The sequence below is a fragment of the Oncorhynchus masou genome, chromosome 8 (genome assembly GCF_036934945.1).
Source record: "Oncorhynchus masou masou isolate Uvic2021 chromosome 8, UVic_Omas_1.1, whole genome shotgun sequence".
NCBI lineage: Eukaryota > Metazoa > Chordata > Actinopteri > Salmoniformes > Salmonidae > Oncorhynchus > Oncorhynchus masou.
In genome coordinates this window covers 34131032-34158804 of record NC_088219.1, presented here as the reverse complement: position 1 = coordinate 34158804, position 27773 = coordinate 34131032, and the positions used below count along the sequence as shown (strand labels likewise).

Below are 27773 nucleotides of genomic sequence, written 5' to 3'. Positions count from 1 at the left end.
ACAGCTAAACCATATTCTTCTTGGGAAGGCTCTACCTTCTTGAAGAATGTGGTGACAGAGGGCACACCAACATGGGCAATCAGAGAGGCTTTATGCTTTTTAGTCTGCTGATGTTCTACCACTGCCATTCTTCTCCGGATGCCAATTGAAAGAGAGGAATTACAAAGGGTGCAGTGAACCATTCTATCGTCTTGACCTGAGCATATAAATGGAAATTCTCTCTTGTTTTTCATAAAAAGTGCATTTCCGTTTCTTGGAGAGAGTCTTTGTATCTCCTCTGTCTGTTCTTCTTCACTCTCCTTGTGTCACTCTTCTTACACTCAACTTTTTCTTCTCCTCCAATCTTTCTCCTCCTCTTTTCTTCACTCGTCTTCCATTCCTTCTCTTCACCTTTCCACCTCACTCTTCTCCACTCTCCTTGCTTTACTCTTTTTTTCTCCCTTAATTTTTCCTTCTCCTTTCTCTCCAATCTGTATTAATAAACAGCATACTATTAGATAAAATACTTTGGTTAACAGATTCCCATTGTTTGCCTCATTTTTGTATTTTATCTCAAAAACATTGTTTGGAACAACAAATTGGCAGGCTCTGTAACCATATCTTTACCTTTCCTCCTCTTGTCTCCTTCACTCTTCTTCCTCTCCACTACTAATGCTATCCATGAACATTTCTAAATATATTTTCACACTTCTTATTATAATGCCAAACCATTAAAATTGTAATCTACAAAAAATATTCTCAGAATTAATTGTGCATTCATTTAATATAATCATATTTTCAAAATAGCCCGTCCACTGCATGTTTACATGTGAACATTTTTTTTAACCTAGCTAACATAACAGTAGCTAGCTAACTTAATGTTAGTCTACATAGGTTATGCTAGCTAACGTTAGCTATTTAAAACCTTATAGAGCAGATCATCTATCTATATAATAAATTGTGATATAACATCACTAGCTAATATCTTAAACGATTTTAACTTACCTGGCTTGAAAATACGTTTCTGGTGATGTTGTGGATTCACTTGACACTTGCTAGCTTCTGGCCTAGTTTTCCACAGCAGTTTTCTCTAAAACTATCGCGAGCAAGTAGTTAGTAGAAGAAGAGTGAATGAAGCTGCTATAGCGAGCAGCCCCTTCTGCTGGACAAACAAGCACAACGCGATTGAGACGTCAACCTGGGAAGGCTCTGCTGCCCGGTCTTTCTTGCCAAGTAAAATATTTCACTTTGCGGGCTGTTAAACTGTTAAACTGTTTAAAGCACAGTTAAAAACGGGGACATTTCAGGGGACAGCTCCAGCTGGGGACAGGCCACCAAAAACGGGGACTGTCCCCGGAAAACGGGGACGTCTGGTCACCCTAGTCTAGATATAATTTGTATTTGTTGTCCTGGCAACTGGACCTTTTTTTTAATACCATTATTTTGTCTTACTGAGATTCACTGTCAGGGTCTAATAGAATCTGTGAGGAATATCTAGGTGCTGCTGTAAGCCATTCTTGGTTGGGGACAGAAGCACCAGATCATCAGCAAACAGTAGACATTCGATTTCAGAGTCCAGTAAGGTGAGGCCAGGTGCTGCAGACTGTTCTAGTGACATCAGCAATTCATTGATATAAACGTTGAAAAGGGTGGGGCTCTTGCTGCATCCTTGTCTCACCCTTCGGCTCTGAGGAAAGAAATCTGTGTGTTTATTGCCAATTTTAACTGCGCACTTGCTGTTTCTGTACATTGATTTTACAATGTTTTCACTGAGGAAATGTTTGCTGTTAATGATACCGCAGAGGATTTTTCAGCGATTGCTGTTGACATAGATTCTCTTTGGGGCTAGAAGCCTGTCCTATCTCTCTCTCTCTCTGGGGCTGAAAGTATGTCTCTCTGTCTCTCTCTCACACATTCTGGTCACATGGAAACAACCTAGAAGTGAGGAGAGAGAGAATCAGCCCTCAGGGCACAGACATCAGTTCAACTTCTAGTTTTGATTTACATTTAGTTGAGTTGTCAACCAATGTGAATTCAATGGGAAGTCAGCAAAACATTTCACCATGTCATTGGTTTTAGGTTACAAGTTGGATGAAAAAAAGACAATGCTGTGAAGTGATGTGGGAATTATGTGGAAACAGCGTTGATTCAACCAGTTTTTGCCCAGTGGGATGTTGCGGAGAGAGGTCAATCAGGAGAATCGCCGTTGTTTTGATTTGTGGGCCGGTATTGGTATGAAAATTAAATGAGGCTCTCCTGCTCCTCTCTCTCTTCACCCTGCTCTTGCTCTACCCCAGAGGTGTCAAACTCATTTCCCCCCACAGGCTTATGCGGTCTTCAAATTGATTATATTTCCTTGCCGTCAAAATAAGCAAAGAATGCTTTTGGAATTTTCGATGTTCCGTGACTAACTTTCATTTCAATGACTGTTGGAGCCTGTTGTAGCAGCAAAGGGGAACCAACTCCATATTAATGCCCATGATTTTGGAATGAGATGTTCGACAAGCAGGTGTCCACATACTTTAGGTCATGTAGTGTACATAATTTACACACAGTACATACACCATACACATACAGTGCATTCGGAAAGTATTCAGACCCCTTCACTTTTTCCACATTTTGTTACGTTACAGCCTTATTCTAAAATAGATTACTTTGTTTGTTTTACCTCAATCTACACACAATGCCCCATAATAACGAAGCAAAAACAGTTTATTTGACATTTTTGCACGTAAAAAAAATTTTCAAACAGGAATACTGTACGCTGTTGAAGCACTTTTGGCAGTGATTACAGCCTTGAGTCTTCTTGGGTATGACGCGACAAGCTTGGCACACCTGTATTTGGGACAAACTTAGCATTCATTTTCTAGAATCAATGTTCATTGATTCTGGTGTTTTTAGTCGTGTCCGCCCTGCGTGCAATTTGTGTAGTTGAGACATACAACGGGTATTGTTAAAAAAAAGCGAACTTCTCTATTAGAGTAAAATATTGTCTCAAATGTGTTTTGGTGTCCATTCGACCCGGTTCTATTGAACCAAACCTCAAATACCGAGTTGAAACTGCTTGTCAGCGCTTTGGCGCCCGAGTGGCGAAAGATGTGCAAGATCAGGAACAGGCCGCCTACCTCGCGAAGCTGGGCACAGTGTGCGACGCTGGGCGCATTGCTCAGTTTGACTTGGGCTGTTCAGTTTAGGGTCCGCGGTTCCGATGCAGTCGTAAACGTTTGAATCGTTACAGCCCTACATTCAATGTCCATTGTGTCACGTTCTGACCTTTATTTCCTTTGTTTTGTCTTTATTTAGTATGGTCAGGGCGTGAGTTGGGGTGGGCAGTCTATGTTTGTTTTTCTATGATTTGGGTATTTCTATGTTTCGGACTAGTATGGTTCTCAATCAGAGGCAGGTGTCATTAGTTGTCTCTGATTGAGAATCATACTTAGGTAGCCTGGGTTTCACTGTGTGTTTGTGGGTGATTGTTCCTGTCTCTGTGTCTGCACCAGATAGGACTGTTTGGGGGTTTTTCACATTTCTTGTTTTTGTAGTCAGTTTTTCATGTGTACCTTTACGTATTAAAAAGAACCATGGACACTTACCACGCCGCATATTGGTCCTCTGATCCTTTCGCCTCTCCTCTTCGGAAGAAGAGTAGGAAATCCCTTACACATTGAGAGTTTCCCTTATATTCATTTAGGGGTGCTCTGTCAATGCTAAATTGTTGCCGGGCAGTCCAAAAATATAACTAAAAATGGTATTTGTGTGTGTGTATTTGTGTGTGTGTGTACAGTATCTATCACTAGATTATTTTTAAAAATGTAAATCATATTTTTGGAGTGGTGACAATGATTTTAGCAGTGGAGGAGCGCCCCGAAAAGAATATAGGGAAACACTGTCGCTATTAATATTGTGTGCGTGTTTGTTGCAGTGATGAGTCAGACCCACTGAATCGTGCCGCTGTCCTTGAGAGATTGCCTGTAATGCTGATTCTCATATTCACCTACAATTTCACGCTCTACCACTCACACAAACACTCTTTATAACCCTTTCTCTCCAACTCACATACATGTACTGGACTAACACCTCTTCAGGCATCAAATGACTCTTCATATTATATTATATATTCCATTTAGCAGACTCTTTTATCCAAAGCGTCTGAGAAGGAAGTTGTCAAGGAAGTGAGTTTGTGTTTATACAGGACCTACCGGCCCGCATTGTTACAAAATTTAGGATTGCCTCTAGATCCGCCATTATAGCACACAGAGCCTCCGACGACACGTGTCTTTAACAGTCATGCGTGTGTATATATTTTGTGTATGGTTGGCCCTGGTAATGAGTGCTCCATACAGGGCCACATTACTGAGCGACACCTGAACAATCACAATGGCTGCCTGCCTTTCTTTACTGACTCCGGTATCAGTCATTCTCATGTCCCACTTTCCTGTGCTATAGAGCACAGGAAGAAACACACTGTGTGAGTCCCAAATGGCACCCTATTCCCTATATAGAGCACTACTTTTGACCAGGACCATAAGGGCTTTGTTAAAAAGTAATGCACTCTGTAGGAAATAGGGTTCTGTTTGGGACACAGCCTGTGTCTTTACAACCCCTAGAGACATAGCATGGCCAGCAGCATACCACCATGCATCCCACTGTTGGCTTGGCTCTGAAGCTAAGCATGGTTGGTCCTGGTCAGTCCCTGGATGGGAGACCAGATGTTGTTTGTAGTGGTGTTTGAGGGCTAGTAGGAGGCACTCTATCCTCTGGTCTAAAAAAAAAAAATATCCCTAGGCACTGATAAGGGACATTACTCTGTGTAGGGTGCTGTCCTTTGGATGGGATGGTAAACGGTGTCCTGACTCTCGTGACGTCACCAAAGATTCCTTGGCAGTAATCATAGGGGTGTTAACCCTGGTGTCCTGCCTACATTCCCGATCTGCCCCTCGTACCATCATGGCCACCTAAGCATACCCAGCTTCCAATTCTCTCAATCATCTCCTCTATGGAAGTTCTGCTCCGAAGCAACTTTGCATTATTATTTTTTTTGTGTGTGTTATTTCATACAGCCGGCAATAGCTTTTGGATATCAGACCGGTGGTAACTCACCAGCATTACGGCCAGGGATACGACTTTCCCGAATTGGATCCTTTGTTCGTACCCCCGAGGGCAATTGATCTTATTCCAGAGGCTGCATTCAAAACACTGCCGGAGGAGGAGAGGTATTCGGAGTGGACTTCTAGTCTGACTCAGGAGGCGTGCACAGCATCCATCACTTCCGATTCTATTATTCGCTTATATTCAGTCTCTGGATAACAAAGTACACAAGCTCAGGGCAAGGATCTCCTTCCAGAGAGACATCGGGGATTGTAGCATACTCTGTTTCACAGAAACAGGGTTTTCTTGGGATATACTGTCCCTGTCCATACAGCCTGCTGGGTTCTCAGTACATCGTGCAGACAATAATAAAAACTCTCCGGGAAGAAGAAAGGCGGGTGTGTATGTTTCATGATTAACTATTCATGGTGTGATTGTGATAATATACAGAAACTCAAGTCCTTTTGTTCATCCGACCTAGAATACTTCATAATCAAATGCCGACCATATTACATCCCAAGATAATTATCTGCAGTTGTAGTCACGGTCGTGTATTTTCCCCATCGAGCCTATACCACGACGGCCCTCAAATAACTACACTGGATTTTATGCAAACTGGAAACCACATACCCTGAGGCCGTATTTATTGTAGCTGGGGATTTTAACAAAACATATTTGAGGAAAACGCTACCGAAGTTCTACCAACAGATTGACTGTACTACTCGCTCTGGAAAACATTGGACCACTGCTACTCAAACTTCCGGGATGCCTACAAGGCCCGCTCCCAACCCCCCTTCAGCAAATCTTATCGACTCCATTTTGCTCATCCCTTCCTATAGGCAGAAACTCAAACAGGAAGTACCCATGCTAAGGTCTATTCAACACTGGTCTGACCAATCCAAATCCATGCTTCAAGATTGTTTTGATCACGCGGACTGGGATAAGTTCTGGGAATAACATTGACGAATACATGGATACAGTGACTGAGTTCATCAAGAAGTGTATAGGGCAGCCTTTCTTAAAGTATGGGTCGCGACCTGTTAATGGTGGTTCGCAACGTGTCAGAGTAAATGTATAATTATTTAATTAATTACTGGAATTGATTTGGCCAAGTGCATCTGCGCTCTCTGTTCAGTGCACTCTCTGCTTAGAAGCGTTCTCTGCTCAGTTTGTAGCAGCAAAGGGGAACCAACTCCATATTAATGCCCATGATTTTGGAATGAGATGTTCGACAAGCAGGTGTCCACATACTTTAGGTCATGTAGTGTACATAATTTACACACAGTACATACACCATACACATACAGTGCATTCGGAAAGTATTCAGACCCCTTCACTTTTTCCACATTTTGTTACGTTACAGCCTTATTCTAAAATAGATTACTTTGTTTGTTTTACCTCAATCTACACACAATGCCCCATAATAACGAAGCAAAAACAGTTTATTTGACATTTTTGCACGTAAAAAAAATTTTTTTTTTGGTGTCCATTCGACCCGGTTCTATTGAACCAAACCTCAAATACCGAGTTGAAACTGCTTGTCAGCGCTTTGGCGCCCGAGTGGCGAAAGATGTGCAAGATCAGGAACAGGCCGCCTACCTCGCGAAGCTGGGCACAGTGTGCGACGCTGGGCGCATTGCTCAGTTTGACTTGGGCTGTTCAGTTTAGGGTCCGCGGTTCCGATGCAGTCGTAAACGTTTGAATCGTTACAGCCCTACATTCAATGTCCATTGTGTCACGTTCTGACCTTTATTTCCTTTGTTTTGTCTTTATTTAGTATGGTCAGGGCGTGAGTTGGGGTGGGCAGTCTATGTTTGTTTTTCTATGATTTGGGTATTTCTATGTTTCGGACTAGTATGGTTCTCAATCAGAGGCAGGTGTCATTAGTTGTCTCTGATTGAGAATCATACTTAGGTAGCCTGGGTTTCACTGTGTGTTTGTGGGTGATTGTTCCTGTCTCTGTGTCTGCACCAGATAGGACTGTTTGGGGTTTTTCACATTTCTTGTTTTTGTAGTCAGTTTTTCATGTGTACCTTTACGTATTAAAAAGAACCATGGACACTTACCACGCCGCATATTGGTCCTCTGATCCTTTCGCCTCTCCTCTTCGGAAGAAGAGTAGGAAATCCCTTACACATTGAGAGTTTCCCTTATATTCATTTAGGGGTGCTCTGTCAATGCTAAATTGTTGCCGGGCAGTCCAAAAATATAACTAAAAATGGTATTTGTGTGTGTGTATTTGTGTGTGTGTGTACAGTATCTATCACTAGATTATTTTTAAAAATGTAAATCATATTTTTGGAGTGGTGACAATGATTTTAGCAGTGGAGGAGCGCCCCGAAAAGAATATAGGGAAACACTGTCGCTATTAATATTGTGTGCGTGTTTGTTGCAGTGATGAGTCAGACCCACTGAATCGTGCCGCTGTCCTTGAGAGATTGCCTGTAATGCTGATTCTCATATTCACCTACAATTTCACGCTCTACCACTCACACAAACACTCTTTATAACCCTTTCTCTCCAACTCACATACATGTACTGGACTAACACCTCTTCAGGCATCAAATGACTCTTCATATTATATTATATATTCCATTTAGCAGACTCTTTTATCCAAAGCGTCTGAGAAGGAAGTTGTCAAGGAAGTGAGTTTGTGTTTATACAGGACCTACCGGCCCGCATTGTTACAAAATTTAGGATTGCCTCTAGATCCGCCATTATAGCACACAGAGCCTCCGACGACACGTGTCTTTAACAGTCATGCGTGTGTATATATTTTGTGTATGGTTGGCCCTGGTAATGAGTGCTCCATACAGGGCCACATTACTGAGCGACACCTGAACAATCACAATGGCTGCCTGCCTTTCTTTACTGACTCCGGTATCAGTCATTCTCATGTCCCACTTTCCTGTGCTATAGAGCACAGGAAGAAACACACTGTGTGAGTCCCAAATGGCACCCTATTCCCTATATAGAGCACTACTTTTGACCAGGACCATAAGGGCTTTGTTAAAAAGTAATGCACTCTGTAGGAAATAGGGTTCTGTTTGGGACACAGCCTGTGTCTTTACAACCCCTAGAGACATAGCATGGCCAGCAGCATACCACCATGCATCCCACTGTTGGCTTGGCTCTGAAGCTAAGCATGGTTGGTCCTGGTCAGTCCCTGGATGGGAGACCAGATGTTGTTTGTAGTGGTGTTTGAGGGCTAGTAGGAGGCACTCTATCCTCTGGTCTAAAAAAAAAAAAAAAAAAATATCCCTAGGCACTGATAAGGGACATTACTCTGTGTAGGGTGCTGTCCTTTGGATGGGATGGTAAACGGTGTCCTGACTCTCGTGACGTCACCAAAGATTCCTTGGCAGTAATCATAGGGGTGTTAACCCTGGTGTCCTGCCTACATTCCCGATCTGCCCCTCGTACCATCATGGCCACCTAAGCATACCCAGCTTCCAATTCTCTCAATCATCTCCTCTATGGAAGTTCTGCTCCGAAGCAACTTTGCATTATTATTTTTTTTGTGTGTGTTATTTCATACAGCCGGCAATAGCTTTTGGATATCAGACCGGTGGTAACTCACCAGCATTACGGCCAGGGATACGACTTTCCCGAATTGGATCCTTTGTTCGTACCCCCGAGGGCAATTGATCTTATTCCAGAGGCTGCATTCAAAACACTGCCGGAGGAGGAGAGGTATTCGGAGTGGACTTCTAGTCTGACTCAGGAGGCGTGCACAGCATCCATCACTTCCGATTCTATTATTCGCTTATATTCAGTCTCTGGATAACAAAGTACACAAGCTCAGGGCAAGGATCTCCTTCCAGAGAGACATCGGGGATTGTAGCATACTCTGTTTCACAGAAACAGGGTTTTCTTGGGATATACTGTCCCTGTCCATACAGCCTGCTGGGTTCTCAGTACATCGTGCAGACAATAATAAAAACTCTCCGGGAAGAAGAAAGGCGGGTGTGTATGTTTCATGATTAACTATTCATGGTGTGATTGTGATAATATACAGAAACTCAAGTCCTTTTGTTCATCCGACCTAGAATACTTCATAATCAAATGCCGACCATATTACATCCCAAGATAATTATCTGCAGTTGTAGTCACGGTCGTGTATTTTCCCCATCGAGCCTATACCACGACGGCCCTCAAATAACTACACTGGATTTTATGCAAACTGGAAACCACATACCCTGAGGCCGTATTTATTGTAGCTGGGGATTTTAACAAAACATATTTGAGGAAAACGCTACCGAAGTTCTACCAACAGATTGACTGTACTACTCGCTCTGGAAAACATTGGACCACTGCTACTCAAACTTCCGGGATGCCTACAAGGCCCGCTCCCAACCCCCTTCAGCAAATCTTATCGACTCCATTTTGCTCATCCCTTCCTATAGGCAGAAACTCAAACAGGAAGTACCCATGCTAAGGTCTATTCAACACTGGTCTGACCAATCCAAATCCATGCTTCAAGATTGTTTTGATCACGCGGACTGGGATAAGTTCTGGGAATAACATTGACGAATACATGGATACAGTGACTGAGTTCATCAAGAAGTGTATAGGGCAGCCTTTCTTAAAGTATGGGTCGCGACCTGTTAATGGTGGTTCGCAACGTGTCAGAGTAAATGTATAATTATTTAATTAATTACTGGAATTGATTTGGCCAAGTGCATCTGCGCTCTCTGTTCAGTGCACTCTCTGCTTAGAAGCGTTCTCTGCTCAGTTTGGCAGCTGCGCTAGTATGAGAGGGAGATGCCTGTGTGCTTCGCAGTTTACCAGATCTTTTTTTCTGCAGATTTCGTGAAGATCACTCCGCAACACACACAATGCAGCGCTGTCTTGTTATTCCCACTCGCCCTCTGTCATGAAATGGACTCATGCTAGCCACAAGTTCTGACTGAGCTCAATTGTCATGAAACGCATATACAGTGATGAGTTTCTCTCTCTTTCATACAAACTTATAACGAGGAGCGCCCACAGTGTGTTTTGTGCGGGGAAGTGCTTAGTAATGAGTCTCTCATAACAAACAAATGAATAAAACAACACGTCCTGACCAAACATCCACAGCATGATGGTAAACCCAGGGAGTTCTTTCAGAACAGGGCAGAATGCTTCAGGAAACCATGCTTCAAACCTGGAAAAGTTAGTCAGCTGGCAAGGCATTGTTGTCATTTTATAACAGATGACAAGCAGAAATAACCGGGGTACTAACTAACTCTCATAGTAGTAGATGTTTCAATCAATCCCCTGGCCTTCTACACAGCTAATAGCTAACAATCGCCAAAGCAAGCTTGCCACGGATACAGCAAGCTAGCTACCCTAGTAACAGTACAGATGAAGATGAAAAATGATCAGGTTTACTGTACATCTTACTGTATAGATTATTGTTGAAAACTAGTCTAGGTTGGAACTGTTGCTGTTAAAATAAAATAATAAAAAATTCTTAACTGCAAAATGCTTTTTGAGGTAAACACATCTACAGCAGGAAGCGGTCTCCTGCCTGACTGAGAAAGCAGTAGATGTTCTGGTCCAGTTTGGCACCACATACCTATGTGAGTCAGGGTTCTCAACTCTGACATACTTAAAAACAAGTACAGAAACAGTTTCAAGGCTGAGCTTGACCTCAGTGTTACACTGTCAAAAACAGAGCCCAGAATAGACATGCTCTCATTAGAACTGTGTGTTTTCTGGTCTACATCTGTGTGATGTGATCAATCTGTTTATTCCAGTTCAGAATAAATAATATGCATTGTATTTTAACGGCAACAGTTCCAACCTAGACTTTCTTTCAACAATAATTTCTACAGTAAGATGCACATTTAAGCCTAATCATTTTTCATCTGTACTGTTACTTGCTATCAAAAAGCCTGTGTGTGTGTTCTGTTATTCATCTGTGTGACGTGATCAAACAATTTATTCCAGTTCAGAATTTAAATAATTTATTGTATTTTAACAGCACCAGTTCCAACCAAGACAGATATGTAAGTGTTTTTAATGGGGGAGAATAAACATTAATAGATATATATATATGGATATTTCATTTAATTTGTTTTTGTCTGTATTGCATTTGTTTTTTAAGCATTAGGGCAATGAAATGTACCAATATTTATGTATTGTTCAATAATTTTTCTAAGCTTGCGTTCCAGGAAAAATACAGAAATTTTAATTTGGGTCCCAAGCTGAAAACGTTGGTATAAGGTATGTTGTTCCCACTGTGACTACTTAAACATACCCAAACCAAAAACTGTGGATAGATGGCAGCATTCGTGCAAAACTGAAAGGGGCCAAACACCGCATTTAACCATGGCAAGGTGACTTGGAATATGGCCAAATACAAACAGTGTAGGTATTCCCTCCGTAAGACAATCAATCAGGAAAAACGTCAGTACAGAGACAAAGCGGAGTGGCAATTCAGTGGCTCAGACCCGAGACGAATGTGGCAGGGTCTACAGCCAATCGCAGACTACAAAGGGGAAAACTGCCACGTCGCGAACACCGACGTCTTGCTTCCGGACAAACACTAAACACCTTCGACCGCTTTGAAGATGACACGGTGCGACCGACGCGGCACACTACCGAGGACTGTGGGCTCTCCTTCTCTGTGGCCGACGTGAGTAAGACATTTAAGCGTGTTAATCCTTGCAAGGCTGCCGGCCCAGACAGCATCCCTAGCCACGTCCTGGTCTGCTCATGCAAAGGTAACTGGACTAAATGACTATCACCCCGTAACACTCACTTCTGTCATCATGAAGTGGTCTGAGAGGCTAGTTAAGGATCATATCACCTCTGCCTTACATGACACCCTAGACCCACTTGAATTTGCTTACCGCCCCAAATAGATCCACAGACGATGCAATCGTCATCACATTGCACACTGCCCTGTCCCCTCTGGACAAGATGAATACCTATGTAAGAATGCAGTTCATTGTCTATAGTTCCGCATTCAACACCATAGTACAGGCTCATCATTAAGTTCGGGGCCCTGGGTCTGAACACCGTCCTGGACTTCCTGACTGGCCGCCCCCAGGTGATGAAGGTAGGAAATAACACCTCCACTTCGCTCCTGTACTCCCTGTTCACCCATGACTACGTGGTCACGCACGGCTCCAATTCAATCATCAAGTTTGCGGACGACACAACAGTAGTAGGCCTGATTACCAACAATGACGAGACAGCCTACAAACTTTTACAGACGTAAAAACTGCACCACTCACAAACAGTGCTCTCTAGACGGTGGTGCGGTCTGCTCAACAGATCACAGGGGGCAAACTACCTGCCCTCCACGACACTTACAGCACCCATTGTCACAGGAAGGCCAAAAAAGATCAAGGACATCAACCACCCGATCCACGATCCACGGTCTGTTCACCCCGCTATCAATCAGAAGGCAAGGTCAGTACAGTTGCATCAAAGCTGGGACCTAGAGACTGAGAAACAGCTTCTATCTCAAGGCCATCAGACTGTTAAATAGCCACTCAGTTATACAACCCTGTCCCTTAGAGGCTGCTGCCCTATATACATAGACTTGGAATCACTGGCCACATGAATAATGGAACACGAGTCACTTTCTTAATGTTTACATACTGCTTTATTAATCTCATATGTATTTACTGTATTCTATTCTACTGTATTTTAGTCAATGCCACTCCGACGTTGCTCGATCTAATATTCATATTTTTCTTAAATCTTTTACTTTTAGATTTTGTTTATTGTTGTGAATTGTTAGATACTACTGCACAAGCATTTCGCTACACCTGCTACTAAATATCTGCTAAATATCAATTAGTATTTGGTAGCATTGCCTTTAAATTGTTTAACTTGGTTCAAACGTTTCGGGTAGTCTTCCACAAGCTTCCCACAATAAGTTGGGTGAATTTTGGCCCATTCCTCCTGACAGAGCTGGTGTAACTGAGTCAGGTTTGTACGCTTTCTTGCTTGCACACGCTATTTCCGTTCTGCCCAGGGATTTGTGATGACCACTCCAATACCTTGACTTTGTTGTCGTTAAGCCATTTTGCCACAACTTTGGAAGTATGCTTGGGGTCATTGTCCATTTGGAAGACCCATTTGCGACCAAGCTTTAACTTCCTAACGGATGTTTTGAGATGTTGCTTCAATATATCCACAAAATTTTCCACCCTCATGATGCCATCTATTTTGTGAAGTGCACCTGTCCCTCCTGCAGCAAAGCACCCCCACAACATGATGCTGCCACCCTCGTGCTTCACAGTTGGGATGGTGTTCTTTGGCTTGCAAGCTTCCCTCTTTTTCCTCCAAACATAACGATTGTCATTATGGCCAAACAGTTCTATTTTTGTTTCATCAGACCAGAGGACATTTCTCCAAAAAGTACAATCTTTGTCCCCATGTGCAGTTGCAAACCGTAGTCTGGCTTTTCTTATGGTGGTTTTGGAGCAGTGGCTTCTTCCTTGCCGAGTGGCCTTTCAGGTTATGTCGATATCGGACTTGTTTTACTGTGGATATAGATACTTTTGTACGCGTTTCCTCCAGCATATTCACAAGGTCCTTTGCTGCTGTTCTGGGATTGATTTGCACTTTTCGCACCAAAGTACTTTCGTCTCTCGGAGACAGAACACATCTCATTCCTGAGCAGTATGACGTCTGTGTGGTCCCATGGTGTTTATACTTGCGTACTATTGTTTGTACAGATAAACGTGGCACCTTCAGGCGTTTGGAAATTGCTCCCAAGGATGAACCAGACTTGTGGAGGTTTACACCTTTTTTTTCTGGGGTCTTGGCTGATTTCTTTTGATTTTCCGATGATGTCAAGCATAGATGCTCTGAGTTTGAAGGTAGGCCTTGAAATGCATCCACAGGTACACCTCCAATTGACTCAAATTATGTCAATTAGCCTATCAGAAGCTTCTAAAGCCATGGAATCATTTTCTGACATTTTCAAAGCTGTTTGAAGACAGTGAACTTAGTGTATGTAAACTTTTTACCCACTGGAATTGTGATACAGTGAATTATAAGTGAAATAATCTGTCTGTAAACAGTTGTTTGAAAAATGACCTATGTCATGCACAAAGTAGATGGCCTAACTGTCTTGCCAAAACTATTGTTTGTTATCAAGAAATTTGTAGAGTGGTTGAAAAACGAGTTTTCATGACTCCAACCTAAGTGTATGTAAACTTCCGACTTCAAATGTAGATACTGTAACCTCTGCATTGAATAGTGTAAATGACATGGGTGCGTCCCAGTAATATTTCATTGCACCTGAAGTTTACACTCGTTCACTACTTCCCACCAATCGAAATAGGATTGGATTGGTGGAGGCATGTTCACTTCCCTTCACTGAAAAGGAATGACTCGGTGAACACGTGGGAGGAAGGAGCAATAATTGAGATGTAGCCACGATGGTTAAATGTTGTGAATCTGATACCATGTTAGACCTGTTTCTCTGATAGGCTCTCAGACTCAGTTTCTCCCCTCTTCCTCTCTCCTCAGGAGTACATGGAAGACCAGAAATACCGGGATGAGGAGGACCTCCCAGAAAAACTAGATTCCTTTAAAAGTAAGTCATTCTGCCAGGAAAGACCTTCCCGGCCTGGAATGTCAGATGTATCACTGTCCCAATTTTGGTCTGAATCAAAGAGGGGTGTGAGTAGGTTGTGTCTGTGCGTTTCCTGTGTGGGTGTGTGTGCCATATGTCAATGTGTTTGTATTTTGTGTCTTTTTTTAGTGTGCCTGTGTGTTCTGACCTGATTTCTAAGTGGGTTGTGAGGCCAGGTGGTTCCACAGTGGTCCAGACAGCAGGAATGTGGCTGCTCCTTCTCTCCTCTGGTTGTTATTATAATTCTAGGGCTCTGGGGGAACAGGTGGTTTTAGAGAGTAGAATGACACTGAAACCAGGACCAGATTAGTCCCCCCCCAGCAGCAGCACCTTGTTAAAAAAAAACTGGTGTGTGTGTCATCATTCACAGACAGGTCTGGTCTGAGTGTGAGAGTTGCAGTGGTGTTCTGTGTGTGTATTTTACTTGCAAATCCTGAGATCATAAACATAGGCTTATCGCAGAGGAGGCTGGTGGGATGAACTACAGGAGGACGGGCTCATTGTAATTAGAGGTCGACCGATTAATCAGAATGGGCCGATTTCAAGTTTTCATAACGATCGGAAATCTGTATTTTTGGATGCCGGTTTTCATTTAAGAAAATAATTTTTTTAACACCATTATTTAACTTGGCAAGTCAGTTAAGAACATTCTTATTTTCAATGACAGCCTAGGAACAGTCGGTTAACTGCCTTGTTCAGGGGCAGAATGACAGATTTGTACCTTGTCAGCCAAGGGGATTCAATCTTGCAACCTTACAGTTAACTAGTCCAACGCTCTAACCACCTGCCTCACGAGGAGCCTGCCTGTTACGCGAATGCAGTAACCCAAGGTAAGTTGCTAGCCAGCATTAAACTTATCTTTATAAAAATCAATCAATCATAATCACTAGTTAACTACACATGGTTGATGATATTACTAGTTTATCTAGCGTGTCCTGCGTTGCATATAATCGATGCAGTGCGTTTTCATGAAAAAGGACTGTTGTTTCTCCCATGTGTACCTAACCATAAACATCAATGCCTTTCTTAAAATCAATACATAGAAGTATATATTTTTAAACCTGCATATTTAGCTAAAAGAAATCCAGGTTAGCAGGCAATATTAACCAGGTAAAATTGTGTCACTCCTCTTGTGTTCATTGCACGCAGAGTCAGGGTACATGCAACAGTTTGGGCCGCCTAATTTGCCAGAATTTTACAGAATTATGACATAACATTGAAGGTTGTGCAATGTAACAGGAATATTTAGACTTATGGATGCCCACCCGTTAGATAAAATACGGAACGGTTCCGTATTTCACTGAAAGAATAATTTCTGGATTCGACCATATTAATGAGCTACGGCTCGTATTTCTGTGTGTTATTATGTTATAATTAAGTATATGATTTGATAGAGCAGTCTGACTGAGCGATGGTAGGCACCAGCAGGCTCGTAAGCATTCATTCAAACAGTACTTTAGTGCGTTTTGCCAGCAGCTCTTTGCAATGCTTCAAGCATTGAGCTGTTTATGACTTCAAGCCTATCAACTCCCGAGATTAGGCTGGTGTAACCGATGTGAAATGGTTAACTAGTTTGGGGGGTGCGCGCTAATAGCGTTTCAAACGTCACTCGCTCTGAGACTTGGAGTAGTTGTTCCCCTTGCTCTGCATGGGTCATGCTGCTTCGAGGGTGGCTGTTGTCGATGTGTTCCTGGTTCGAGCCCAGGTATGGGCGAGGAGAGGGACGGAAGCTATACTGTTACACTGGCAATACTAAAGTGCCTATAAGAACATCATCCTCCTTTAGCTCCTCCCACCAGCCTCCTCTGGCCTATAAGAGAACTAGATAGAGCCCTGGTGCTGTCTTTATTTCTCATAACAGCAAATGCTTGAAGGTATTGTTCCCGTTCGAGAGCGGGTGAGAATGAGCAAAGAGCAAGGACACAAGCCGTTATTGTTTTGGGAAAGAACGACAGGAGGCTTTCATGTAGCGTCCCACACTGTCTCAGCTGAGGCCTCAAGCCAACAGCCCCACGCCCCAGAGGCTCCAGGGGTTGATGTGTGTATCACACAAATATGTCTGTCAGAGCAAACTCCTAACCATGGTGAAAATAGAGGGAGGGAAGGAGAGAGCGAGACAATATGTGATTGTCCGTCCTTGCCCTTTAAGCTCACAGCGAAGGCCTGATGGAAATAGAAGGGCGCACGGAATCGGGGAAGAGGAGGAAGAGAGAGAGGGCCTCCAATATATTTCACTCACTTTGAAGACATGAGGAATATTGGAGAGGAGGAAGAAGCCACTTGTGTTGTTGAGACTATCAGTGTGTGGACGGATAGATGGTTGATTGACAGAGCGCTTCAGGACAAGAAGCCCACTCACAGAGCAGTGTGTAGGTTGGAGGCGGAAGAGGGGCCCTCTCCTCAGAGTTCACAAACAGGGTCAGCATTGTCCCCCGGCTGCCCCCTCACCCCTCCCTACACGGTGACAAAGTTCCACAACTCAAGGCCTCACACACAAACACACACACAGAGGCTCCATTGTGACAGGGGAAACAGCTAGGCCTAATCCAGAAATCTGACTAACTACAGAGTTCCAGAGAGAGAGAGAGTTCCAGAGAGAGAGAGTTCCAGAGAGAGAGAGTTCCAGAGAGAGAGAGTGAGTTCCATAGAGAGAGAGTTCCAGAGAGAGAGAGAGAGTTCCAGAGAGAGAGAGAGAGAGAGAGAGAGAGTTCCAGAGAAAGAGAGAGAGTTCCAGAGAGAGAGAGAGAGAGAGTTCCAGAGAGAGAGAGAGAGAGAGTGAGTTCCAGAGAGAGAGAGAGGGAGTTCCAGAGAGAGAGAGGGAGTTCCAGAGAGAGAGAGGGAGTTCCAGAGAGAGAGAGTGAGTTCCAGAGAGAGAGTGAGTTCCAGAGAGAGAGTGAGTTCCAGAGAGAGAGTGAGTTCCAGAGAGAGAGTGAGTTCCAGAGAGAGAGTGAGTTCCAGAGAGAGAGTGAGTTCCAGAGAGAGAGAGTTCCAGAGAGAGAGAGAGAGAGAGTTCCAGAGAGAGAGAGAGTGAGTTCCAGAGAGAGAGAGAGTGAGTTCCAGAGAGAGAGAGTGAGTTCCAGAGAGAGAGAGAGTGAGTTCCAGAGAGAGAGAGAGAGAGAGAGAGTGAGTTCCAGAGAGAGAGAGAGGGAGTTCCAGAGAGAGAGAGAGGGAGTTCCAGAGAGAGAGAGTGAGTTCCAGAGAGAGAGTGAGTTCCAGAGAGAGAGTGAGTTCCAGGGAGTGGGAGAGAGTTCCAGAGAGCGACAGAGAGAGTTTCAGAGAGAGAGGTCCAGAGAGATCCAGAGAGAGAGAGTTCCAGAGAGAGACAGAGATAGTTCCAGAGAGAGAGAGAGTTCCAGAGAGAGATAGAGTGAGAGCTGTTTCTATCTCCACAACAAGACTTGTCATTGGAGAGGCACAGGGCAGTTGGCTACTGACTGATAAAGTATTAGGCTACTGCTGTAGGCCAGGCCAAATGAGAGGATCTGTTCATTGCCATGAGGCCAAGACAATCTTTTTTACTCGTTGGCCTGTCTGACCCTAGCCTGCCATTGCGAGACACACCTGCTATGACCAGCTGTGTGTGGGTGTGGTGTGTGTGTGTGTGTTTTCCCTTCTTCTTGGTCTTCTGCCCTCTCCCTAATGCGTTCTGTTTGTGTGTGTTATTAAAGGCCTTGAACTTTATTAGGTGTTACATTGAGACACCTCCACCCTCCTTATTTAGTCTGCTGTGTGTTAACCATGCAAGCTAACCATGCGGTTGTGTGTCGATTTTTGTTTTGCAGACAAATATGCAGAGTTTGACCTGAATGACCAAGGAGAGATCGGTGAGTAGTGGAAATGACAAGCAGCCAGGTGCTCAACATTGATACACAACTGCGGTGCTTTGTGTGTGTGTGTGATCACTGAGCAGTAGTTTAAGACCTCTGTGTGTTGTGGGTATGAGATTAACCAGGGGTCTATGAGGGTTTCATGTATCACTAGAAAGGTGATACTGTATTTGGCCTGCTGGCCTTGAAAACAGGTGTCAGATAAGGTGGTGTGTGTGTGTGTGTGTGTGTGTGTGTGTGTGTGTGTGTGTGTGTGTGTGTGTGTGTGTGTGTGTGTGTGTGTGTGTGTGTGTGTGTGTGTGTGTGTGTGTGTGTGTGTGTGTGTGTGTGTGTGTGTGTGTGTGTGTGTGTGTGTGTGTGTGTGTGTGTGTGTGTGTGTGTGTGTGAACCATTCTCCTCCTGTGTGGGTGTCCCCCTGAAGATATGATGGGGATGAAGAGGATGATGGAGAAGCTGGGCGTTCCGAAGACCCACCTGGAGATGAAGAAGATGATCTCCGAGGTGACCGAAGGCATCAGCGACAGCATCAACTACAGAGACTTTGTCAAGATGATGCTGGGCAAGCGCTCGGCCGTCCTCAAACTGTGAGTGCATTATGTGTCTCGGGGGGAGGGGGGGTATTGGGTTGGTGTGTGTACGGCACTTGTCACCAACAAATGTACATTGTGTTGCGTCATGTTTCATTGGCATCTCTGGGTGGGTGTGTGACTGACCACGATCATCGTTACATAGGTCTCAGTGGACGTTAGTTGGCTTTTGCTGTGTGTGTGGGAATTCACCCTCCGCTGTGTCAGCCAGTTGTTATCTTTCAGCAGGGGTCTGGGAAGACAGGTGATGAGATCATCACTCGTAACAAGGCACCAGCCTTTAATCGCCATGGTATTCATGGTGGGAGGAGCATAAAACAGACATGCCTCAGTACATACAGTCTAAGACTTTGCCCTGTCCAAAACCGCCATTCATCTAAGGGCAACACGTAAATAATTTAAAAGAGTTGAGACAGGAATGGGTTTTGGACAGGGTGACTTGTGTAAGCAGGGCCTAAAATTAACACCTGCCAATTGCGGGTAGATTTTTGGCATTGGCGGGTAAGATGTCTATTTCACCAGCCACGTTGGCGGGTAGTCAAGGCTCCACAATGCAAGCATTTCACTCACATTTGGGAATAAAAATAGTCAAGTGCGATCACATTTATAGTTAAATAAATGCTGCAGTAGCTGTTTTCAATGTATTTCCTCCATTTTGTTTCACAGCTGGTAAATTAATCAAAGAATTACGAATCCGATATAGCCTATTCCACCTCGAGCTTCAACACTGCCTCGCTTGGGGTATGTGCACACCTGAAGAGCTGAGTAAAATATTTTTAGAAGTGCTGGGAACAGGCATAAAAGTTAGTCTAATTTACTCGAAACGAAAGTCTACTGAAGTGAGGTTGTCCTTGTGTTTCTTGGCTATTTACATTGTTTTGTTCACAAGCCAGGTTGTTTTTCTATGTTTGCGTTTCAACCGCTAGGGAAGAGAAGACGACGCTTCTGCTAGTCAGACTCAATCTCACAGGCACAAACTTGACTCAACATGAGTGATATTGTGTGATATTTTGGTCACAGAAATGTTATTATTCAATATACCACATCAGGTACTTCGTACTAGTAATACATGTACAAAGCATGCTCACCTTTTTTTTTGTATTTTGTTGGTTTGATTATAGTGACATAAAAATATTTTGTCTCTTGAAACTCTGGGGGCGCAATTTCATTTTTGGATGAAAAACGTTCCCATTTTAAACAAGATATTTTGTCACAAAAAGATGCTCGACTATGCATATAATTGATAGCTTTGGAAAAAAAATACTCTTGAGTTTTCCAGAACTGCAAAGATATTGTCTGTGGGTGCCCTAGAACGGGAGCTACAGGCAAAACCAAGATGAAACGGCAACCAGGAAATCAGCAGGATTTTTGAGGCTCTGTTTTCCATTGTCTCCTTATATGGCTGTGAATGCGAGAGGAATGAGCCTGCCCGATCTATCGTTTCCCCAAGGTGTCTGCAGCATTGTGACGTATTTGTAGGCATATCATTGGAAGATTGACCATAAGAGACTACATTTTCCAGGTGTCCGCCCGGTGTCCTCCGTCGAAATTGGTGCGTCATTTTCAGCTGCTGGTATTTTTCCATGCGATTCTGAGGCGAAAGCAGGCTTCCACGAACTGCATATCAATGAAGAGATATGTGAAAAAACACCTTGAGGATTGATTCTAAACAACGTTTGCCATGTTTCGGTCGATATTATGGAGTTAATTCGGAAAAAGTTTGACGTTTTGGTGACTGAATTTTCGGTAGCCAAATGTGATGTACAAAACGGAGCGATTTTCTCCTACACAAAGATTCTTTCAGGAAAAACTGAACATTTGCTATGTAACTGAGAGTCTCCTCATAGAAAACATCCGAAGCTCTTCAAAGGTAAATGATTTTATTTATCTGGTTTTTGTGAAAATGTTGAGTGCTAAATGCTACGCAAAATGCTAAGCTAGCTTGCAATACTCTTACACAAATGCTTGATTTGCTATGGTTCAAAAGCATATTTTGAAAATCTGAGATGACAGTGTTGTTAAGAAAAGACTAAGCTTGAGAGCAGGCATATTATTTTCATTTCATTTGCGATTTTCAGAAATCGTTAACGTTGCGTTATGCTAATGAGCCTGAGGCTGTATTCACAATCCCGGATACAGGATTGGGAGTATCAAGAGGTTTTAAACAATCTGAGTGTCTGGTAGATTTTTAAATCTACCTGCCACAGTGGCTGCTGGACCAAAAAGTACATGTTTTGCCCATTGTGCAAGCCCTTTTTAAAACAGGAAAACGTCCCCGGGATGGGGTGGGTTGGGTTTGGGCAGATATCTGCGGGTCTAGTCAGTGTGTGTTTGCTATTGCGTTTCAGCTCTAACTGGACTAAATTGGCCACTCATCATCAGGCAGAAACAACTTTTCTCCACTGCTCCTTCCAATCTTTCTCTCTCGCTCTCTCCCTCGCTCTCTATCCTTCATCAGCAGAGGTGGTGAGCCTAGTGAGAGAAAAAGACAGAGGCCTTTTCTCATTTGGGGAAAAGTCTGTCCTCCACCCTCTCTCCTCCGTCCTCTCCTCCGTAACCCGGAAACCGACAAGTGGTGGAGTGTTCGAGGAGATGTCAATTTTTTTAGTAGGTGAACGGAAGACTTGTCCTGTCCTCCTCGATAGCCACCTTACATCAAGGATAGTCATACGTATCCTACCTGAGTCCTTCCCGGAAGAGTTTTGGAATCTGCAACACCCCCTGTGAATCAGCATTTGTTTTGTCAGAGGAGCACGCATTCAAAAACAGTATGCTACTTAACGTTTTTTCTATGAAATGTCTTTCACAACTAGCTTAATTTGTTTTTAATCACTTTACACACTTTTTTTGGGTATCCACACTTGTAAATGTAATTTGCCTGATGACGCGTGAGTGGAGGAGTCTCATTTGAAACAATGAGACTCCTCCACACGTTCCTCTTCCCTGTCTTCCTCTCCTCGATTTCCTTTTGACCTTTTTCAAAAAGGAGGCAAGGGAGGATACAGGAGTTGAGCAAATCCAATTGAGAAAAGGCCAGAGTAAATGTTGCTACCTTTTATTCTCTGTCTGAGTGATTTGAGACCCACCCCCTTTCAAAAACCTTTCTCCCACTGCAGCCTTTTAATGTGTGAATTTGATTGGACGTCAACCAAGTTGGCCACAGCGATCTTCAACTGCTCTCTAGTTGTTTTATAGTGTTCCGTTTCTCTCCTGGGACGGAGAGGGAGAAGGAGGGGGAGTTTGAGAGAGAGAGAGAGAGAGTGAGGGTTTTGTGGACAGAACAGGAGCTATTATATAGTTAGTAAACTGTTATTCAGAGTTTCATGGCAGAGGAACAATTGGTTTTGTTGCAATTACAGGGAAATAATTTGGGTCGGGTACTACTAACGGCCAGGGGGGTTCTGGGGTTAAGTCCAGTCCTATTGTTTCCTGGGTTGGCCATTTGAGTGCCAGAGTAAACTAAACACACATTTGGCTTCATGCACACACACACACTCCAGGGTTTCCGTTAGCAAAATGTGGCGCCAGACATTTGACTGGCAACATTTTTTAATTTCTCAGACATTTGAGAAATGTACAGGACCCATATGCATTGGGTGCGCCAGCTGATTAGGGCATCTACCCACGGTGCTCAGAATGACCGAAATCCCATTTGGAATATGATACTTCATATTAACAGAACATGCAAGTCGAGGATGCAACTACGTGTGGCCCTTCTTTCCGAATTCTGATGTGCACTTTGAACATTTTACTTTTCTTCAGCCAACAAGACGAGTAACGAACAGCAAAATAACTAGCCTATGTCAATCTACTATATAATGCTCTTATTTACATATCCAAAATGTGCATAGGCTCTTGGGGAACTCGTACACTTGTGGAAGCCTCATGTCAGTGTCCAACCTTAACATGTGATAACAATACGACATAACAGAACAGATGAACCATAATTACATTTACTCACGGGTAGCCAAAAACAACAATCTGAAAACCATGCCCCTACTAAGCCACTCCTCCAGTCTTCTGATATGTCCCATTGGGTCATCTCTCTCTATAACTCAGCATCAATAAGCCAGCAATTTTTCAAGACATCAACCCAACTAAGTGACCCAATGCATGCAACACAGCAATTTGGTCATCCAAACCCAGAATGTTATGGAGTGTGTGGATGAGAGCATTGTTAACCTATGGGGGCATAGCCAAGGAAGCAAAAATAATGGCTATTTAATTAACTCAGGAACCACACCTGTTTGGAAGCACCTGCATTTCATATACAGTACTTTGTATCTGTCATTTACTCCAGTTTTTCCATTATTTTGGTAATTATCTGAAGGCTGACCAGAGGTTAGGCCTAGTAGTTAATGAATAACTGTGGATGGTTCTGTCTTGTCCCCAGAGTGAATCCTAGTTCAGGTCGGTGTGATGGGCTTAGCAGGTTTAGCGTGTGAACCACCACACGGTGAGAGGAGGAATCCCTCTCTTTCCTCGTGGAGCCCAGCCAGCCAATTAGATGATCCTGAGTATTTTAGTGGAACTGTGGTGTGACTGTGCCTGACGGCTGACTGTGGCTCGCTACATTGTCATAAGGGAATCTACAGGCATACTTACCAAGGCTAAGTGCAGAATCACTGATCGACAAATCATCATGCATCCCAAATAACTACTCATTACATGATTTAAGATGCGCAAATCTGTTCAGGGCCTTGCCAGGCTGATCCCCTCAAACACGCTGCTACAGTAGCCATTAAAAGCCATCCAGTGAAACCATTGGTAATGTCGTCAGGAACAAAGTGGGAAGTGGTTGCCAGGGACACGTTCGCCAGCATTGGAGTTGCCGTGGAGGCGGTTTGGCCTCCATTGGGATCAACACTCCTTATGAGCTTATAGGAGCTTTGCTGAGGTTAACCAAAAAAGGAAAGTAAAGACGCCTTGCTCTGAATAGAGGCCGTCAGCTCTCTCTCTTTCTCTCGTTTTCTATACACATCGCTCCCTTTGTCTACCTCCTGTGTTTTTGCTGAGTAAAGCAAACAATCTGTCTTCCTCCTTCATTCTCTCAATGCCTTTCTGGGTATCTCCATCCGTCTATTTTATTCCTCCTTCTCCAGTGTTTCACTTTCAATCTTTCACTTCCCTCCCCCTTTGTCTTTTTATCTGCACTCCTATCGCTCATATTCATATTGTCTCACTCTGTAGTTCTCTCATTCCCTTGTGTGCTTGTCATTCTCTCTATCCCAATCTCGCTCTCACGCTCTCTGTGTTTTCCATTAGTGCCGGCTGTCTGCTAATCAGCCGGTTGCAGGCTCATTTTCATCTGGCTATATTTTACCACTTCATATTAACTAGGCTTCTTTTCATGTAAAGGTTTCGATTTGCTAGTCCGTCGAGCCCGCTCCCGCTAGAATGAACGATATGCATCTTCTGACGATCTATTGATAGGACAGTTGCCTGTCCGTCAGTCACAAAGTGAGCGATGACAGGGAAACGCAGCAACATTACATTACATTTAAGTCATTTAGCAGACGCTCTTATCCAGAGCGACTTACAAATTGGTGAATTCACCTTCTGACATCAGAACCGAAGATGAGGCGAAGTGAGAGGTTTCACTCTCACCGAAATCTGTCCAAAATGGGCTTATTTTGGACCTAATCTTGCCTGCCTGCCTGCCTTTGGGACAACGCCTCCCATTGTTAGGGTGGAGACATGAACATCTCGTCATTTACATTAATGCAGGGCATTATACCGCATTTTACTATATACCAGTATTGGTGCACGGACCGGTTTTGGTTTTTTACTTTCCCTATAACGGTATTTGAATGTTTGGTTTGTTAAATGTGATACACCGTGTGTAATGTCCATTGGTATAGTTTACTCCACTACTGGAGTCATCCCTTTCCACTCTCTCTCTCCATGCCACTTTTCACGCGGACCTAGTCCCATCCCCTGTCACTCAAGGAGCGCATTTGTTGTTGCTTGACCACGAGACACTTTCGTTCAGTCTGCATGGTCAATGCAGCACATACAACAACTTGGATCCACAAGTGTTCTATAATTACAATATTAGTTTGTGTTTCTTACATCTGCAAACAGTTTGTATTTTCTTAGCAAGTTAAGCTAAATCGTGTTAGCCACTGTTAGCCACTAATGCTAATTGCTAATAGCTGACTGGCTAGCTAAATGGCTAATAAAAGTACTGAGTCCGAGCAAATTTAACTAGCTAATGCAGCCTGATACCAGTACTGGTGGAGGCCTAAATCAGCATGTTTGTTCAACAGTATTGTAACTTTCATATGTGTAAACATACTGAATTGAAATTGGATGCATTTTACCGCCATATCATACTGTGCTATGATTGGTTAAGACCACCCAAATGGTTAGGTCATGGGCAGTTTGATCCTGGTTGGCGATCTGTGAACATGCCAGTTATAGCTAGTTAATAAAGAGCTACGTTAAGAAATATCCTCTAGTACTGCATTTTATTATTTTGTACAATGTGTGCAATACAAGACATGATGTCAGAGTAAAAGGTCTTACAAGATGGATTTTTCTGGAGTTCCTTCACCTCGAATGGACTGGGAGTCTACAAACTTGGCGTAAGTACAAACAGCATGTGGAGCTAATGTTCACGGGTCCTCTGAAGGACAGAGGAGAAGAGGAAAAATGCAGCTACTTGCTCCTCTGGATTGGTGAAAAGGGGAGAGATATTTACAACACATGGACACTTACCGTGGCTGAATCAAAGGTACTGAAAACATACTACGATCGTTTTGAAGCATATGTTGTGCCGAAGACAAATACGATTTTCGCTAGGTACAAATTCCATGAGAAAGTACGGGGAACTAGCGAGTCTTTTGAACAGTTTGTGACAGAGCTGCGTCTGCTTGTGAAAGACTGTGATTATGCAAACAAGGATGAGATGGTCAGGGACCGTATTGTATTTGGAATACACTCACCGCGAGTGAGAGATGAATGTTGGGTCTGAGGTAATGCTGGATAAAGCTATCGACATAGCCAGATCTCACGAGCTAGCACAGGCTCAGATGAAAACCATTTCACGCGGCAGCACGAGAGCATCACGTGAACAAGCAGTGCACGCAGTCAGGCAGACATCAAAGCACACCTCCGGTGCACAGAGAGCACGTTTTAGAACAGAGAGAGACATAACTCCAAAACAGAGCGACACAGACTCAAAACATGTGGATATTGTGGATTTTTCTTTTTTTTTACTAGGCAAGTCAGTTAAGAACAAATTCTTATTTTCAATGATGGCCTAGGAACAGTGTGTTAACTGCCTGTTCAGGGTCAGAATGACAGATTTGTACCTTGTCAGCTCGGGGATTTGAACTTGCAACCTTTTGGTTACTAGTCCAACGCTCTAACCACTAGGCTACCCTTCCACCCCATGGTGAACAAGGAAATTGCCCAGCTAAAGGCAAACAGTGTACTAAATGTGGAAAATGGAATCACTTTACAAAAGTGTAAAGAGCTTACCATGGAAAAACAGTACACACAGTGAGTGAAGATGAAATGTCAATCAAAGAGTCAAACGCTGATGAACTGTTTATTGATTCAGTGACACAAAAAAGTCAAATATCAGAGAAAGAGCAAGCCTTTGCTGACATTGAGATGGGAACACAAGGCACAAAGCGAAAGTTCAAACTAGACACTGGTGCACAAGTAAACATTATTCCTCTGAATAAGTACCACAGCTTGACATCTGAATGCGAGCTACAGCCCACCACGCGCAGACTGACTGGTTATGGTGGCGAACAGCTCCCAGTAAAAGGCACATGCACTTTCAAATGCAAATACAAGTGACATGATGTTGGACTTTTATGTTGTTGACACTAGAGCACCTGCAGTGCTAGGTCTTAACTTCTTGCGTCGCGCAATCCCGGATCCGGGATTCTATTTATAGCCTCAAGCTCATTAGCATAACGCAACGTTAACTATTCATGAAAATCGCAAATATAATGAAATAACTATATTTGCTCTCAAGCTTAGACTTTTGTTAACAACACTGTCATCTCAGATTTTCAAAATATGCTTTTCAACCATAGCTAAACAAGCATTTGTGTAAGAGTATTGATAGCTAACATAGCTATAAGCCTAGAATTCAGCCAGCAACATTTTCACAAAAACAAGAAAATCATTCAAATAAAATCATTTACCTTTGAAGAACTTCAGATGTTTTCAATGAGGAGACTCTCAGTTAGATAGCAAATGTTCAGTTTTTCAAAAAAATATTATTTGTGTAGGACAAATCGCTCCGTTTTGTTCACGTTTGGCTATGAAAAAAACCTGTATCCAGTTATAGCCTCAAGCTCATTAGCATAAGGTAACGTTAACTATTTAAGAAAATCGCAAATGAAATTAAATGAATGTGCTAGCTCTCAAGTTTAGCCTTTTCTTAACAACACTGTCATCTCAAATTTTCAAAATATGCTTTTGAACCATAGCAAATCAAGCATTTGTGTAAGAGTATTGCAAGCTATCTTAGCATTTTGCGTAGCATTTAGCATGCAACATTTTCACACAAACCAGATAACCAAATAAATAAAATCATTTACCTTTGAAGAGCTTCGGATGTTTTCAATGAGGAGACTCTCAGTTACATAGCAAATGTTCAGTTTTTCCTGAAAGAATCTTTGTGTAGGAGAAATCGCTCCGTTTTGTACATCACATTTGGCTACCGAAACAAACCGAAAATTC

At 43.2% G+C, this 27773-nt stretch overlaps 1 protein-coding gene across 1 annotated transcript in view; it reads left to right on the top strand.

Moving 5' to 3' along the window:
• The window catches only part of LOC135544567 (allograft inflammatory factor 1-like), a 55464-nt gene that overhangs the window by 7738 nt on the left and 19953 nt on the right, over positions 1 to 27773 (top strand). The window contains exons 3-5 of the mRNA XM_064972282.1: positions 14548 to 14614; positions 18436 to 18477; positions 18902 to 19064. Coding sequence (XP_064828354.1) covers positions 14548 to 14614; positions 18436 to 18477; positions 18902 to 19064 — 272 coding nt within the window. The remainder of the gene's footprint in view (positions 1 to 14547; positions 14615 to 18435; positions 18478 to 18901; positions 19065 to 27773) is intronic.